Source organism: Hippocampus zosterae, chromosome 2 (assembly GCF_025434085.1).
Source record: "Hippocampus zosterae strain Florida chromosome 2, ASM2543408v3, whole genome shotgun sequence".
Classification (NCBI taxonomy): domain Eukaryota; kingdom Metazoa; phylum Chordata; class Actinopteri; order Syngnathiformes; family Syngnathidae; genus Hippocampus; species Hippocampus zosterae.
In genome coordinates this window covers 33,657,797-33,669,960 of record NC_067452.1, presented here as the reverse complement: position 1 = coordinate 33,669,960, position 12,164 = coordinate 33,657,797, and the positions used below count along the sequence as shown (strand labels likewise).

General features: G+C 44.1%; 1 protein-coding gene across 2 annotated transcripts; it reads right to left on the bottom strand.

The window, feature by feature from the left end:
* Positions 1-5,472: 5,472 nt before the first annotated feature.
* On the bottom strand, positions 5,473-11,389 carry LOC127595693 (transmembrane protein 26). Of its 2 annotated transcripts, XM_052057393.1 has the most exons (4): positions 10,143-11,389; positions 9,795-10,013; positions 7,308-7,446; positions 5,473-6,689 (listed from the first exon to the last, which is right to left on the bottom strand). In XM_052057393.1, exons 2-4 carry the CDS (start codon positions 9,983-9,985, stop codon positions 5,988-5,990), a joined length of 1,032 nt encoding a protein of 343 aa, XP_051913353.1. In that variant the 5' UTR covers positions 9,986-10,013; positions 10,143-11,389; the 3' UTR covers positions 5,473-5,987. The 2 variants fall into 2 exon arrangements, with proteins under 2 accessions (XP_051913353.1, XP_051913354.1); XM_052057394.1 differs by lacking the exon at positions 9,795-10,013 and having other exon boundaries at positions 10,147-11,389.
* Between the last annotated feature and the right edge of the window lie 775 nt (positions 11,390-12,164).

The window sequence follows — 12,164 nt, the reverse complement described above, 5'->3', positions numbered from 1 at the left end:
CTGATAAAACGCCTCGTGGGGGCGAGTGTTGTCATTCTGGAGGTTTGAATTCAATGGTCGTGGGTGGGGATATAGGACTGGAATCTCATCTTGTTAGCCCCCTGCTTTGATTCGCCTTTATTGATGACATCAACGTCATCTATCCATCAAAGCACGCAGCAATTAAGGAGAACCTTTCACCTAGCCAAGATCTCTCACATCGCTCACAATGCACATCACGTCTTCCATGAACCGATGCTGGGGTAACTGTGGTAAACCTCACGCAGCAGGGATTCAAGCTCAGAACCTCTCAACTGTGACGCACAAGTGCCAACTGTCACATCATTTTCAATTCCTCGGACCAGAATATTATTGTCAGTGCAGCTGACATGCTCACAGCAGTCTTAAATGTACAGTTTGTTTCATAGAATTATTCCTGATCATATGGAGAAAAAAAAAGCTTTCTGCAGGGCTTTATTCATGTATGTAATGAGAGATGGGCACAGAGGAACACCGAGGAAGCACTTGAAGGCAGCATCACTCTCTCCATGTGATCAGAAAGAGGGCTTGTGAGCCTTGATTTATTTATTCATTTGTTTTTAGCTTCGTTTTTTTTTTTTTTGAACCCATGTGTACTGGAGTCGCGGGGTTTCGGTTTCCACACTCTCCTCCTCTCACTCTATCTATGTAGGGCAGCCCGCGGATCCGCTGACATCCCCATCCTCCCACATGCCCACACAATCTTGTTAAAGCATGCAGTTAATCTGAAGGAGGAAAGGGCCTCTCTTTGCTAGCAAGTCGTTCTTTCATCATGCCATTGTGTTTCCTTCATCACAGTGTCACAAAAGATTTCATATTTGTCCTAAACCCAGGTGCTGGGGATGACTTTTCCCTTCATCATGGGAACCATGATGCCACTTTTTTCCCCCCACTGGGAGTGTCACTTGGGATCAGGATATTGCGCAGCAGGTGCACATTTTTGCATCGAAATGCACCAGTATGAGTTGCCATTCAAAACTTTACACAAAATAAGCTTGCAAAAACTCTATTGGTGGTTCAATTACAGCTTGGGGCCTCCCAAGCTGTAATTGAAAGCGAAAGCACAACAACTGCTTGGGGGCTTTTGGTGAGAGGTTTGTGTAGTCTTGCCATGTCTGATATGGATTTCTCTGGATGCTCGTACTCGAACACGGGTTCACGCGTACTATATATCCTGCATTTATTGCCAGACAATCTTAATGATTGAAATAAAAACAGGTTGGGGTGGATTGTTGTTCAGGACAGCCCAGTGGAGTAATTGTTAGTCCGTCATCATTACAGTTCTCAAGTTTCATGTTTGGATACGTCCTTCCAGTGTGGAGTTTGCATGTTCTCTCTGCGCTTGAGTGGTGCTACATGCCAGTTGAGTGTCACCTGTGAACCTAATGATATATGATATAATGGAATAGAAAATGGATGGATTGATGTTTCATAGTAAATGGAATAATATAGAAAAATATTGATTTTGTATTTTATTCATTCATTCATTTTCTGATCCACTTTATCCTCACGAGGGTCGCAGGGGTTCCTGGTGCCTATCCCAACTGTCTTCGGGCAGTAGGCGGGGGACACCCTGAACCGTCTGCTAGCCAATCGCAGGGCACACAGAGACGAACAACCATCCACGCTCACACTCACACCTAGGGACAATTTAGAGTGTTCAATCAGCCTGCCATGCATGTTTTGGGAATGTGGGAGGAAACTGCAGTACCCGGAGAAAACCCGCACAGGCCCGGGTATAACATGCAAACTCCACACAGGAAGGCCAGAGCCGGGATCGAACCCACCACCTCTGCACTGTGAGGTCGACAAAATGACCACTGGAGCACTGGGCCGCCATATTATTTTATATATATTCAAATTCAATTTTATCCAAGATCACAATTTGAGTAGAGCAAGAAACTCAGCAAGATAACTCATGTTTATCTCCATAATAAGTTTGGAAAATAATTTTAACTGACATAAAGTTATTGTGTGATTGTTGAATGTGAGTTTTCATCACAAGAATGCACGCAGGGGTTTCTGTGGTCCATCCATCCATCCATCATCTACCGCTTATCTGGGGCCGGGTCGCGGGAGCAACAGCTTTAGCAGGGAAGCCCAGACTTCCCTCTCCCTAGCTACTTCTTCCAGCTCTCCCCGGGGGATCCCGAGTCGTTCCCAGGCAAGCTGGGTGACATAGTCTCTCCAGCGTGTCCTGGGTCTTCCTCAGGGTCTCCTCCCGGTGGGACATGACCGGAACACCTCACCAGGGAGGCACTCAGGAGGCATCCGAATCAGATGCCCAAGCCACCTCATCTGGCTCCTCTCGATGTGGAGGAGAAGCGGCTCGACGCTGAGCCCCTCCCGGATGACCGAGCTTCTCACCCTATCTCTAAGGGAGAGCCCGGACACCCTGCGGAGAAAACTCATTTCGGCCGCTTGTAATCGGTGCAGCGTCTGCTGTGATGCGGACGTTGTATCGGTCTGTCGTGGTGAAGAAGGAGCTGAGCCAAAGGGCGAAGCTCTCAATTTACCGGTCGATCTACGTTCCAACCCTCACCTATGGTCACGAGCTATGGGTCGTGACCAAAAGAACGAGATCCCGGTTATGCTAGTTAAAACATGATTCGGTCTGGGCATTTGCTGGAACAAATTAACAATAGCTATTCTGTACTAGCCTGATGAGGTAACTAAAGTTGTTGAATTTGCCATATTTGTACTCTTCTTGGAGAAGCCATGTATCAGATTTAGAGAATGTTGCTCACTGGCTATTTCATTTTTGAACCAGAAAAATGCATCCTTTCTGTCTGCCTCTTGATTTCATCCACGGCGTCCCGAAAGTTGCGTCCTCCCCTTCACTGAGAACATCAGTTCCCTTCATCATTTTGCGCGCTTCTGTGAAATGCAGCAATTTGATCAAGGGAATGCGGGGCGGCAGCAACAGAAAGGCCACGTGAGAACTGAATTGCCACTCACGGCCGGTGCTGTTCTTCATTTCATTCCCACCCCGCAGTGCGAGAGAAGACAGGCGAGAGTGTCATCCATAAACGTAGGAGGGCTGCATCCAGGCCCCTCATTTGAGAGGAGGTATTGTCTGCTAAGAGGAGGCGGGAGTTTGCGCTGCAACCGTTTATCCCCGTGCTGGAGTGGCTCAAAACCTTGAGACCTCCAACACTTATCAGTGTCCTTGTAGGCTCTCAGAGATCACATCCAGCTCTTTTACGAGCCGCAGAGGAATTCTTCCAAAGCACATTCCATCCCACCAAAAACGAGAGAAAATCACCGCAAATTTGAACGACTCCCCCACACGCACAAGTGGGCCTTTTCAGACATCATAAAAATGCATCGAGCATTCAAATGGGGCTTCAGCTCAAGAGGAAAGACCATCTTTTCAAAATGAAGCAAACTTCTTCATTCTCCCACTAGTTGCTCTAGAAAGGTCTCCAGGCTGTTGATTACAAAAATTAATTGCCTAAAGGTGGTTAAATCTTTCAGCTAAAGTTGTCACATCACCAGCATCTTCCCGCTCTGTGTAGCGTCATGCAAGAGGCACTGCAGGTTTAAACAGTTTGGCTCTCTTCTTTCCAACTTCGTGCTCCTGTCATGTTTGTTTTTTTTTTTTGGCAGTATTGCCATCTGGTGGTGATGGGAAAAACAACCTGAGCTCCCCTCCACTATCATTCTCGTGTGCTCAATGAGAATCCTGGGGAATACCACTCTGCAGAGTCGAGTGTCAACCGGGGAAAATAACCCGATAGATAAGTGCCACATTGTACTGTCCTGTACACAACCTGTGCATTATTCACTGAAAAATGCAGGAAAATGTTTAGCAGCAGTAGTACTGTAACCCGCCTCTTGCCCAGTCGACAGTGATATGAAATATGGGGAAATAAAACAAATACCGTCCCTGTTTTCAAACTACAAAAGGAGCAATTAGAATTATCGATAAAAATATGCTGAACCGACAAATCCACTCCTTAAAGAATTAATCATTGATATTTTTACCCGGTTTGAGTATAAAATAGCACAAAAAATGTAACAAGTACACAATAACCTGCTGTGCCACAATACTCAGTCGTCATGACGTAAGGGGCGCGAGTCTCTCCAAAAAGTCCAAAGCAAGAACATTAAGCAAAGCTGTGTTTCTGTTAAAAGGTGTTCATTTCTGGAATTGTTTTTGGAACTGACATAAAAAGGTGTCAATCATTCATTCATTCATTCATTCATTCATCTTCCGAGCCGCTTGATCCACACTAGGGTCGCGGGGGGTGCTGGAGCCTATCCCAGCTGTCTTCAGGCAGTAGGCGGGGGACACCCTGAATCAGTTGCCAGCCAATCGCAGGGCACACAGAAATGAACAACCATCCGCACTCACACTCACACGTAGGGACAATTTAGAGTGTTCAATCAGCCTGCCACGCATGTTTTTGGAATGTGGGAGGAAACCGGAGCACCCGGAGAAAACCCACGCAGGCCCGGGGAGAACATGCAAGCTCCAAACAGGGAGGCCGGAGCTGGAATCGAACCCGGTACTTCTGCACTGTGAAGCCGACGTGCTAACCACTGGACTACCGGGCCGCCCGGTGTCAATCACTTGCATGTTAAAAATAATAATAATAATAATAATAATAAATAAAGTTCAATTGTTGAATGGGTGTATTTAATATACTGTATATTATGTTTCAATCTGGTTACGTTTGGTTTGATTCCTCATGTGCCCTTTTTTCACCACCTGTTCTCGTTATCAGTGTTCCTTGTGTGTAACCCTTTGTTTGTTGTCCAGGTGTTTCTCGTTGTCTCGTCACTTAGCTTGTATTTAGTTCTCTGAGTTTCTGTCAGTCTTCGTTTGGGTCATTGTGAGCTGTGAGTATGTGAGCATACGTGTGCTCCTGTCATGTTTTGTTTCCTGTTGTAGTTTGGTTTGATACTTGTGATTTCCAGGCATTTTTTTCAGTACTTCGACTTAGTGGGGTTTTTCCATTGTACTGCTGTGTATTTTTTTTTTTGTTAAATACATGTTGGTCAATCCACCCTGCTCCTCCCTGCCTCCCTGCTTTTTGGGGTCCTACAACTACCAATACGCAGAACGTGACATATATGGCCATTTTTTGTATTAAAATGTCATTTGTTCTTTGCATGGTTTTTAAAAATAATGTATTAGATGTGACATTTGATGGTCCCCCCCATAAAGTGCGTGTATTTATTTATTTTTGGGTGTTTGTACAATGAACTATTCCAATCCTGCTCGTGAACCATATTTACCTGACCAATAATTCATCCGTCCGTTTTCAACACGGCTTATCCGATACAGAGTTGTTGGGAAGGGATGTGTGCTGGAGGCTATCACAGCTGATTTCGGGAGGAAGGCCGACGACACGCAAGCCTGGTCGCCAGTCACAGTGCACGTATAGTCTCACTCACACCCACATCATTTCCATGAGTTGGAAATGGTCCCCAGGGTGCCCGCACACAAGTCAGGCGAGTGTACCATGACACCATCAGTGACTTCTGACCAAATAACACCCCCAAAAAAAGCATGTTTCATTTATTACGTTTATTTCTTAAATCTTTTAACATTCTCATTCTTTATGTACATGTGGGCAAAAATCTGTAAACTCTTGTTTGCATGTTTTGACCGAACTAGCATGCAAGCGTAAATAAGAATAGTACAAAGATAAAATCTCAATCACTAGTATTCATTTTCAACTTCATAACATGAAAAACGTACATTTATTCAAACTGTTTATACATGTAATAATGAGCTTTTGTTGTCTTTTTTTCATTTTTTTCTTTTACAAAGTACAAAATACAAACACACTAATGTTCATTAAGGCTCAAAAAACGTTTGTGTAGGTTTTTTTTCTAATAATAAAGTTGTTTTTCAAAAGATGGGTCTGTTTGGTAAATCTTTTTCTCATTTCAAAAGTGCAATAAAAGTATCTCAATCAAGTGTTTAAAAGTAAGAGTAGTGGGTCCCCGATCTGATCTCACTCCTCCCTCTGTGTGACCATGCGTTGCGTCTCGCAATCCTGTCCTGAAGTTGTCAATTCAATGTCGGCGACCTGCAGGTCCGCCTGCTGCTTCCGACAGCACATGTCACATAATGTCACCCTGCTGGCTAAATCTCCAAACTTCCTGTTCTTCTGATGCTCCCATTTCACCACAAATATCCGATAGAACTCGATGAGAACGACGAGAATGTTCTTGCAGGTGAAGAAGATCATCAGCTGGTTGAGCACCTTTTCGTGCAGCATGAGATAGACGCGGTAGCACATGAAGGGGCCATCTTGGAGTCCCACCGTTAGAAGCAAGATCCACACTTCACTCGGGCAGCACGTCTTCATATTATTGGTAATGTTGTTAATACGGCCACCGACAAAGCGCCCCGCGGTCCTCCGTTCCTGCCCACTCTTATGAGTGAGCACCAGAGGGAACTGCATCAGCGCCCACGTGAAGAGAAATAAACCAATGATGACCAACTTTTTCCTGGTCATGATCTCCTCTAACCTGAAGGTATCAAAGATGTCCAGGATGTCGGCGCCCAGTCCCACGTAGACCATGAGGAGCTGGGAGAGCTGTTCTCGAGACATGTGCCCCATTGGCATGAGCCAGCGGCCAATCACCAACACAATGAGCATGGTCTGCTCCAGACCAGTCACCCATTCGTCTGGTTCGAGATACATCATTTTCTAGGTCCGGAACAAAAGCACAGCATTGTCCATAATGCATCGAAATCAAATATCATAGAAGAACAGGAATGATAGACATTGTTCACTTGTTCAAGTCTAAGTTTAAGTGTAACTATGATTGAAAGTTGACCCATGCAAATCTAGATTGCTGCGCTTAATCTGAATACTCGGAAGTGTTTGCACAGGTACTTTAGCTAGATACATTATTTTTTTTTAATCCTGCACAAACAAATTCCGCAAGAAAAAAAAACTTTAAAAAACCATCACAGAAGAATGAAGATTTTTTTTTTACCCCCCAAGAAACTAATTTTTTGTCGCGGGCCACGTCGCAGTTACAGCTTCCCTTGGAAGGCCAGTGCACAATCTCAACGTTATTTATTAGCCATGACAATTTAACATTTCAGTACAGATTTCAGCAAGAATGATGATAGGTAACACACATGATTTGTTCCTGCGGGCCACATAAAATTACATGGTGGGCCGGATCCGGCCCCTGGCCCTTAACTTTGACACCTGTGCCCCAAAGGGTAATGATAACTTTTCCTGCAATGAATCGGCTTGCTAATGTTAGGCCCAGTGTGGCTGAGTGAAAGCGGAGGTTCAAGATAGGACACCTACCGCTGATAACTGCATCCTTCCCAAAATTTTGTCGGCATGTGTTGTATTGGCGTGTCTATGCCCTTTCAACAGGCTCAGCTCCAAGACCCAAATGGACGGAACGACAGTGCAAAGGTAGAGAAAAACCATCGGGGAGAACCTAAAACAAGAGGTCGATTTGTATTTATTGCATGCTTTCAACACTGGACAAGAAGACTTTGGTAAAGCAAATGTGTCATTCTAAAAATTGTAAACCCAAGAGATTTTTTTGCCTGTTCAATACAAAGTACAAACCCCCGGTTAACAGTTAAAAAACACAATGTCATGACATTCTTTGGACGGATGAAACTAAGATAATGATCAACTCGTATCAAAATTAGAAGATAAACATATGGAGAGAAACAACTCATGATCCAAAGCATACCACATCATGTTCATGTATGCGAAGTGAACGGGATAACTGGTGTTTCTTGGTGATGCGGGGAGAAGTAACTGTGCGCTCTACTCACAAATCCAACAAAACTGATTGGCCGCAGCACCGTACACTTAAAACTATTGAGTGGAGCGTGTGTGTGTGTGTGTAGGGGGCTAAAAGAGTGGTAGATTAATTTTAGAGCCAGGCACTACAGAATAAAGAGGTCCATTTTTCCCTCTGAAAGTATCTTCTTTCAGAGGGGCAATTATTCTCATCATAAATGCAAATCCCACTTGACAGCGCATGGCCTCGTTCATGGCGAGAGAACTTCAAAGGAATACTCGGAGAAAAAGTGAGAGGGCCCGAAGAAAGCTCACGTCGGGGAACGTTCCGTCAGCTTTCCTACGTGAGCAGGTGTGACGCTCACTCATGCGCTTTCAAATCTAGCAAAATGGAGGTCGGCCGCAGTTTATTTGAACACAAGACATATCCTCTTGTTATATGTTCCCATCACACACACACACACACACCAAGACAAAATTATTAAATACAGAAAGAAAAAAATGCTCGGTCCTTCACGTTGCTGTGAAGGATTGAGCAAAAAACGCACGGAGGATTCCGCCCCCCCCCCCCCCCCCCCCAGACCGTGCAACGCAGAGCAAGCTGCAAAGGATAACACGAGAGTTAGTGGCAGGGAGTTTTATGGGTCTATCGCAAGCTGCCTCTTAAAAGTACCACAACTGTACACTGTCCAAATACTGATGATCTATTATGAGGAGAAAAACTAATTTTTATATATAAAAATATTTTTTATTTTATTTTATTTTTTTGCCGGAACCTCAACAGGCTGCATTTCCCCATCTGGCCTAATTTAAATATGGGTTGTTGTAATGAGTCCGCTCAGTTTGGGATCAGGCACCATCACATTAGGACTACATAGTCATCGGTGCCTCAAACGTTTCCAGACCAGTGACTGGAAGGGCTGGGCCAATTTACAATTCACTTCACGACGTATCTGTCGTGATTCTGTTTGTGGCCAGCAGGTGGCAGTGTAGCCCCCCCCCCCCCCCCTGCAGCTGCCCACCTGTTGGTCGTGGTCACAGACAGAATCATGACAGGTCGTGGTCACAGACTCATGACAGTCCTAATTACATAACGACCAACAGGTGTGCAGCTGCGGAGGGAGCCCTCCAGTGCCACCTGCTGGTCACAAGCAGAATCATGACAGTATCACTGCTTTGGGCTTTTTATCATGGGGAGGTGTATTAAATGAGGTATGGATAAATAAAATTTGGAGAACAACTGATGACATTTAAACAAATCTGGTTAGGAAGTGTTTAAAATTGCAAACTTAGAGTAAGACAACATTGAGAATGTTTTTTTTCTTTCTAACCCATCTTATTTCAGATTCAACAAATGAGGCCTTAATGATTGAGCTTAATAAAAAGCAGAAAATCGATTCACAGGGTAGGTTGACACGATTAAAAAAAATACAGTATAATTTTTTAGGTGCACTTTTCAAGAAAAATTGGACTTTATGAGGCTAGGTCAACTAACGCTCTGCCTGGCTGTCTTGTATCAACCCCGGTAATGAATTATTTCGGTGCTATCGGGAGCAGGATGCATATACGAGCGCAACAGTTTGCTCTATAAATCGCTGGCACAAATAGAAAGATGCATTGCTTGTTATATATATTTTTTAAAATTGGAATAATAAAGTGAAATTTGATTATTTAGCGCAGCACAACTTGAGAGCGCTCACGGCACAATCATGTTGAGAATCACTGATGTAGAAGATTGGAGTTGTTTGGAGGTGGAAGATGAAGGTTACCGTTTCACGCTTCGGTAAAAATGTCAAATATCGAAGGCCACAACTGATGGGTATCTTTTTGTTTGTAATTTGTTTGCTGACATTGTCATTATCATGACCGGAATATTGTTCAAACCTTTCATTCAATTAAAAATTTGGCATTTACCACTTGCTCAAAAAAAAATGTGTGCCCCAACCCCCCCTCGCTCCACAAATATCAATTATTTTTCCCCATCTTGTCAAATGTGTCATAAATATCCGGGTCAATATTGATGTGTGTTACCATTTCCATTCTGCGTTTTTGGTGAACTTCAGGGTGATGGCAATCTCAACTGCGAGTAGAGACACTCCTACTAGGAGAACCCAATACACTGGTCCTTTTACTGCCACCACCCGCCACACTGTCACGATGCCATGGATAAAAAACAGGACGCGGCTCAGGACAGCCAGAAGGATGTTAAATAGATGGCACATGGTTTAAAAAAAAAAAAAAAAAAGGAACCTGCACAGAATATATGCACAGAACATATACATAGGTCATATGTGACACAATAGATAACACAATTCCCATAGGGGTGAGATTGAAACTGCAGCAAAAGGTTTCTTGCACTTTGATGGGATTCGTTAAGACTTACGCAGAGCGGTCAGTGTCAGACTTGCACGTGTGAGAGGAAACAAAAAATGGCAGCCAAAAAAAAAAACGCATGCAGCTCCCTTGCTCATGAAGCCTTGTGCTCAAGAGGCTGTTCTTAACCATTCATACTGCACTGTCGCGGTGCAGAAACATATCCACTATTAATTAGCCAAAAGGATTATCGGGTCAGAGCACCGAGGGCGCGGAAAGAATGCGGCGAGCGGGATTCATGATGGTGACTTCATGATGACATCAGATATGTCACCCTTTGTATCACTCAAAATGATCAGGAATGACCCTTGTCCTGAGGTCTATTAATCAGTACTTTCATTTACTTTAATTCAGGCTTTTGAAAATTCCCCACATCTGATCGTAATACTAACCAATGACCTCTGAGTGATCCAACGATCCAATTTGGGCGTTTTAGTTATCCCAGTCGGTTTCCCAACAAAAATGAAGTCCCAATGCTTATATTGTCGGTGTCAGGTCTGCGGACCAGGCATTATTAGAAATACCGAGAACTAAACGGTGGCTCAGAGGGGATCAAGCCTTTTGCGTTACTGGTCCCTCTCTTTGGAATGACCTCTGACTGAACATTCGGCAAGCCCCCTCACTGCCCATCTTTAAAACCCGCCTCAAAACTCACTTGTGTTTTTTGGCATTTGGCTCAGCATGACTCAGACCTGATTTTAGTTTTGCTGTTTGGTGCTTTCTACCCTCTTTGTTACTGATTTTTTGCTTTATTGTTGTATATATGTTAGTTACTCCATGTACAACACTTTGTTGCAGCGATGGCAGTTTGAAAGTGGTCTGTAAGTACAGCTGAGTTATCATGATGAAGTCAGAGCAATTCATATTTCAGATATGCATAATATGCAGAATTGAAAATGTCCAGGTTTCTTTCTGAACTTTGATGAATGAATGAATCATGTCCACGAACATTTTTGGGGGGGTGCTTGCCATGGAGAAGAATTTTGGAAGAAATCCATAAGATGGTTTGGTCCAGTTGCTGCTTGTTTTAGGGTCGTTCTGCTTTCACATGCGTCTCTGAGTCCATGAAAAGTATTTCCTGCTTGCTATCAGGTCACTGAACTTCAAAATACTTTTTGGGGCCAACCATGAACATATGTTGCAGATCTTTGTCTTCAAAATGGACTATTTTGCTTCTCTGAGAAGTAAAAGCTCATTCGTACATTGGATGTAAATGGAGTGGGGGTTACAATAAGATGCAAACCACTGGTAACATTCAACACGGAAGGAAGATGCGGTGGGGGGGGACTCGAGGGTTCTGAAATAATTCTTTCAGGAAGATGAAGTCAAACGTTAGCTTGTCACGACAACCTTCCTAAAATTTTAATTTAAACATTTTGATTGTTTCAAATTCGATGTGGCAGTGTGGAATGACAAGAAAAATATATAATAATCCTCCGCACGGGCGGCCCGGTAGTCCAGTGGTTACCATGTCGGCTTCACAGTGTAGAGGTACCGGGTTCGATTCCAGCTCCGGCCTCCCTGTGTGGGTTTTCTCCGGGTAGTCCGCTTTCCTCCCACATTCCAAAAACATGCATGGCAGACTGATTGAACACTCCATATAGTTCCTAAGTGTGAGTGTGAGCGTGGATGGTTGTTTGTCTCTTGGAGCCCTGTGATTGGCTGGCAACCGATTCATGGTGTCCCCCGCCTACTGCCCGGAGACAGCTAGGCTCCAGCACCCCCCCGCGACCTTAGTGAGGATCAAGATGTTCGGAAGATGAATGAATCCTACACACGATTACTGTCCATGTGCTGAAAGTATTCAAAAGGCTACTTACTGTATGTCAAGAATCTGCGTGTCTCCAACCTTGATTTTTTTTTTGGTCTCATTTCTTCATTCTGATCTGTCGTGATGTCATGAGCTGGAGCAGTTGGGGGAGTGTTGTTCAGCAGCTCCCAGTCAGAAAGCCGCTGTTCCTACCAGTGTTTACATTGCCAGGTCTCGACTACTCATTGGCCTCGAAACTCTGCCCAGCCTGGGACACG

What these genes read in the sequence shown, in the direction of transcription:
- LOC127595693 (XM_052057393.1), bottom strand. Translation starts at nt 9,985, where the DNA reads ATGTGCCATCTATTTAACATCCTTCTGGCTGTCCTGAGCCGCGTCCTG. An exon ending in AAAAACGCAGAATGGAAATG is followed by an intron (nt 7,447 to 9,794) that starts GTAACACACATC and finishes CTCTTGTTTTAG; the next exon opens with GTTCTCCCCGATGGTTTTTC. An exon ending in GAAGGATGCAGTTATCAGCG is followed by an intron (nt 6,690 to 7,307) that starts GTAGGTGTCCTA and finishes TTCCGGACCTAG; the next exon opens with AAAATGATGTATCTCGAACC.